General features: G+C 34.5%; 1 protein-coding gene across 1 annotated transcript in view; it reads right to left on the bottom strand.

Moving 5' to 3' along the window:
• Positions 1-202: 202 nt before the first annotated feature.
• The window catches only part of chuk (component of inhibitor of nuclear factor kappa B kinase complex), a 74,312-nt gene continuing 68,362 nt past the window's right edge, over positions 203-6,152 (bottom strand). The window contains exon 22 of the mRNA XM_028795589.2: positions 203-1,428. Within this exon, the coding sequence (XP_028651422.1) occupies positions 1,375-1,428 (54 nt within the window). The 3' untranslated portion in view covers positions 203-1,374. The remainder of the gene's footprint in view (positions 1,429-6,152) is intronic.

Genomic DNA, 6,152 nt, shown 5'->3' with positions numbered 1-6,152 from the left:
TGTCTTCTCTGGAATGTGAATGTGTATGTTTGCGTGAAGAACCCACAATTGGAAAAAAATGATCTCTTTTGTATGCTGGTGCCATGCGTTTTCTTGATCTATACAGGGAGAACGTTATGCAGTGATTATGAACACAAAACAGTGAAAGAATAAAAATGCTCCAAAACAAGAATGGATGTATGTGAAATATGAACAAACAATATCAAGCATGTCTTATTTCTTTATTAGTACTCCACACAGTCCTTTGGTATAAAATGAATTAAACACCAAAGTTACAATGAATACACAAACACCAAAATATACAGATGGGATACATTATTTAAAGGTAATGTCACAATTTTGCAGAAAATTAAATTTATAACATGAAGTAGATGGATAAAACAGGCACTTGTAGACATTCTGCTGTTCACTTTGGTGGGGGGGGGGCAAAATTATAAATACACAGTTGGTTCTATACTATACAGGCACTGAAAATTTTTAAAGTAAAATCTATTTTACATTATGAACAAAACATATTCAACATGAGAGCATCATAAAGCTCTAAATACACAATGAAATAAAACAGCAAATCAGCAGCACCATTTAAAACCTGCTTTATGTAATGTACTAGAATAAAAGTTTGACAATTACAGAAGATCTTTTCAAAACTTTAAAAGAAATTTAAAAGCCACTAAAATTATGATACAAAATACTTAATACTTATAATTTTTTTTTTCAGTATTGCATGTTTTTTGCTTTCCTTACAATGAAAACACGTATGCTATAATTTAATATAAAAAAGCGAAGTGACTATTGCATGTGTTCCAAGGCACAGGGGGTGTATGGCGGGATATCTTGCTACATGTAACTTATAAAACAGCAACAAAAAGAAAAACATTACTGTAATAGTGTTGTTGCAATTTCAGTCTCAATTTATGACATTTTAAGTGGCAGCAAAAGGAGGCATTTTCATTTTTCACCAGCTAAAAAAACCAGACAGACCATCACAATTAAATTTACACCTAAGTGTAAAGGTTTACCTTTTATTTCTTAAATGTCTAAATATTGTGATCTTAAAAATACATTTTTAAAATCACTTTGACTGCCTTTAAAATTATATTAATGACACTTATGAAATAACTTTAATCAAAATATATAAAAAAAAGGATGTAAACAATAACCATGTGAGAGTAGGATCAATTATTGAAAATATCACTTTTTTATAATATTCTCAAAACTATTTTTCACAGTAATTACAGATTAAATGAGAATTCTACTGTTAATGTTTAGTGTGAGGAGCTTTCAATTTTTAAACCTAATAAATACTTATTTTTAACCAGTACAGAAAAAATATATTTACAAGAAAGTAAATTTCATTTTAAAACAAATACTCATTTATGTTGTCTTTACAGATACTGGTTCATATTTTGTCCAAGACCAATCTTGATCCTGAAAACAAAAGAACAAACAAAAAGAAAAAAAAATTACGGAGTAGAAAACGTTTAGTTTGGCACACAAGTAACACATCTCGATTTTAGCTAATCCTTTGCTTTTGAATGAACATTTCTAACTTTTACAAAAAACTGTTACAATTACAGAACACGGTAACTCTGCTTTCACTAGCTGGCAAGATTTTCATTTTTGGTTTGATACTAAAAAAAAATCTACACATTAAGATTTATTGAGATAGCATATAATAAGGATGTAGACCCTGTGCACTAAGTAAACGTAAGTACTTTGGGATGCGTGCTTTAATGATTAATACATGAGATCAAATTTGCTGACATCTGCCTATGTCTGTATTGAAAGATAACATTGGTTTTTCCTCATTATAGTTTACAATGTATATACAGGTGCATCTTAATAAATTAGAATATCATCAAAAAGTTAATTTATTTCAGTAATTCAATTCAAAAGTGGAACTCATATTATATAGATTCGTTACACACAGAGTGATATATTTCAAGTGTTTATTTCTTTTCATTTTGCTGACAGCCGCAATTACAAATTATTGTGGATTATAGACAAATCTAAGTAACAATATATATGATATGAACTAAAAGATGTGCAAGGCAGGCATCGTGTAAAAAATGCATATTTGGTATACATTTGGTATACATTGGTCATAGGAATCCATTTTCTTTACTGGGAAGGGAATACATTTCATAAGGGATTTTAAAGGTGTATGTACTTCAGCAGCTAAAATGGGGTTCATTATTGTATAATGGCAGTTTAACTATACTAAAATATTATTCCAGCCATCATTATTATAGAAAAGTCCTCCTGAGAGTATACTCAGGGTAGGTTTGTGTAAAAAGGGTGAGAGCCAATCCAAAAAACATACACCGTACATCAACTGTTTTATGTTCCTTACCATTAAAAAAATGCTCATGTCTAACAGTTGCTTATATTGTATTAATTACTATTCCTTTTGCAGAACACGGTCATTTAAGCATAAATGTTCACTTGTGATCATATACAGTCATATGAAAAAGTTTGGGAACCCCTCTCTGTCTGCATAATAATTTACTCTACTTTCAACAAAAAAGATAACAGTGGTATGTCTTTCATTTCCTAGGAACATCTGAGTACTAGTACGGAGTACTTTTAGTGAAGCAGTATTTAGTTGTATGAAATCAAATGTGAAAATCTGGGTCCTCTTGTAATTTTGCTGATTTGAATGCATGTAACTGCTCAATACGGATTACTTGCAACACCTAATTGGTTGGCTTAGCTTGTTAAGCCTTGAACTTCAACTGCAAGTTGTGCTTCCCTTTCGACTCTCCTCTAAAGAGGAGCAGCATGGGATCCTCAAAGCAACTCTCAAAAGATCTGAAAACAAAGATTGTTCAGTATCATGGTTTAGGGGAAGGCTACAAAAAGCTATCTCAGAGGTTTAAACTGTCGTTTCAACTGTAAGGAATGTAATCAGGAAATGTAAGGCCATAGGCACAGTTGCTGTTAAACCTAGGTCTAGCAGGCCAAGAAAAATACAGGAGTGGCATATGCACAGGATTGTGAGAATGGAGGTGATCTGTGGGTTGTCTGTAACCAAAGACCTGCAAGAACATCTTGCTGCAGATGGTGTATCTGTACGTCATTCTACAATTCAGCGCAATTTGCACAAAGAACATCTGTATGGCAGGGTGATGAGAAAGAAGTCCTTTCTGTACTCATGCCACAAACAGAGTTGCTTGTTGTATGAAAATACTCATTTAGACAAGCCAGATTAATTTTGGAACAAAGCGCTTTGGACTGATGAGACAAAAATGGAGTTATTTGGTCATAACAAAAAGCACTTTGCATGGCGGAAGAAGAACACCGCATTCCAGGAAAAACACCTGCTACCTACTGTCAAATATGGTGGAGGTTTCATCATGCTGCCGGGCTGCGTGGCTAGTTCAGGGACTGGGGCCCTTGTTAAAGTCGAGTGTCGGATGAATTCAACCCGATAATGTTCAAGCATCAGTCACAAAGTTGAAGTTACGCAGGGGTTAGATATTCCAACAAGACAATGACCAAAACACAGTTCGAAATCAACAAAGGCATTCATGCAGAGGGAGAAGTACAATGTTCTGGAATGGCCGTCACAGTCCCGACTTGAATATCATCGAAAATCTATGGCATGATTTGAAGAAGGCTGTCCATGCTCGGCAGCCATCAAATTTAACTGAACTGTGAGATTTTGTATGGAAGAATGGTCAAAAATACCACCATCCAGAATCCAGACACTCATCAATGGCTATAGGAAGCGTCTAGAGGCTGTTATATTTGCAAAAGGAGGCTCAACTAAGTATTGATGTAATATCTCAGTTGGGGTGCCCAAATTTATGCACCTGTCTAATTTTGTTATGATGCATATTACATATTTTCTGTTAATCCAATAAACTTAATGTCACTGCTGAAATACTACTGTTTCCATAAGGCAGGTCATATATTAAAAGGAAGTTGCTACTTTGAAAGCTCAGCCAATGATAAACAAAAATCCAAAGAATTAATAGGGGTTCCCAAACTTTTTCATATGACTGTGTATGTATGTATGTGTATTATATATATATATATATATATATATATATATATATATATATATATATATATATATATATATATATATATATATATATATATACACACACACACACAGTAATCCCTCCTCCATCACGGGGGTTGCGTTCCAGAGCCACCCGCAAAATAAGAAAATCCGCGAAGTAGAAACCATATGTTTATATGGTTATTTTTATATTGTCATGCTTGGGTCACAGATTTGCGCAGAAACACAGGAGGTTGTAGAGAGACAGGAACGTTATTCAAACACTGCAAACAAACATTTGTCTCTTTTTCAAAAGTTTAAACTGTGCTCCATGACAAGACAGAGATGACAGTTCCATCTCACAATTAAAAGAATGCAAACATATTTTCCTCTTCAAAGGAGTGCGCGTCAGGAGCAGAGTCTGTCAGAAAGACAGAGGAAAGCAAATAAATCAATAGGGCTGTTTGCTTTTAAGTATGCGAAGCACCGCGGCACAAAGCTGTTGAAGGCGGCAGCTCACACCCCCTCCGTCAGGAGCAGGAAGAGAGAGAGAGAGAGAGAGAGAGACAGAGTTTGTTTTTCAATCAAAAATCAATACGTGCCCTTCGAGCTTTTAAGTATGCGAAGCACCATGCAGCATGTCGTTTCAGGAAGCAGCTGCACAAAAGATAGCAACGTGAAGATAATCTTTCAGCATTGTTAGACGAGCGTCCTTATCGTCTAGGTGTACGAACAGCCCCCCTGCTCAATCCCCCTACGTCAGGATCAGAGAAAGTCAGCGCAAGAGAGACAGAAAAGTAAGCCGGGTAGCTTCTCAGCCATCTGCCAATAGCGTCCCTTGTATGAAATTAACTGGGCAAACCAACTGAGGAAGCATGTACCAGAAATTAAAAGACCCACTGTCCGCAGAAATCCGCGAACATATAAAATCCGCGATGGAGTGAAGCCGCGAAAGGCGAAGCGCGATATAGCAAGGGATTACTGTATATAGTGCATATATATGTATATAACGTACACAAACACAGACACACCCACCCCTTATGTTAATATTTTACTTAAGTTAACACTTTTTTGCCATAGTAATGTCAGTTGCATGGAATTCAAGAGGGTGAATCTCACACATAATACATAATGACAACTGTAATGACCAATTTAACAAAAACACATTTTCTCGTAAAATGTGACCTTAGGATTTGATTAATTTTAAACAGTCACTACAGCCTTATTATAAATAAACTTTTTGTAGTTTAAAAAACCGTTTAGATTCTCCAGCATTAAGACTAATTTGGCAATATTTGCTATGTATAAAAAATGGCCACCAGGAGGCAGTTGGTTCACTGGAAGGAATTTCTCTGCATTAGTTTAAACAAGCATATACAGTACTATATAGTATTACATTAATTATTCATCTATTCATGTTCTGAACTCAGTTACTCGGGTCAAGCTTCATTAAGTACAGGACAGGACACATCACAGGGCACATTCATTCACAAACCCTTCTACCTTTAATATTTTTTTAATACAGGAATGTACATTTTTACATATTCTAAAAAAGCACCAAAGAAATTAGTGTACAAAAATGTATTTCACCTTAATTATATTTGCACACATTTGCATAGTTGAATGATAAAGTTGCATTTCTTTTCAACACACCACTGCTATTATAGCCAGCTATATCAGACGTATCTGATATAAGTAACCCCACAAAAATGCAAACACATTGAAGCTAAGTAGCCATAATTTACATTTACCAATTCACATTAAGAGAAGGTCATGCTAACTTAACAAGATCATCAGAATCCACATAATTTACTCTTAGCTCGAAAGAGGAATAAATAGATTATGCACTTTTAATTGAAAGGAAAATATTTTTGGTGAGGGGTTTTATTATTGTTATGTGAGCAAAACGTGACTATGAAAATAGCTTATCGCTGAATATGAACATAGAGGAAAATTTTAGTTTCATTCTTCATTTAAAATCTGTTTAAAACACACTATATTCCTACAAGCATAGTTTACAGTAATGAAAGATAGCTTGATCAAAAGCATAATGCATGAATGTTTGGATGGTTTACAATACCTAGCGGAAGTAAGCAAGTTATATGTTTCAGATACAAGAAGCACTAGTACACAGTAAGCAGTA

Source organism: Erpetoichthys calabaricus, chromosome 2 (genome assembly GCF_900747795.2).
Source record: "Erpetoichthys calabaricus chromosome 2, fErpCal1.3, whole genome shotgun sequence".
NCBI lineage: Eukaryota > Metazoa > Chordata > Cladistia > Polypteriformes > Polypteridae > Erpetoichthys > Erpetoichthys calabaricus.
The sequence above is the reverse complement of the archived record's forward strand: the minus strand, read 5'-3'. Positions and strand labels throughout refer to the sequence as shown.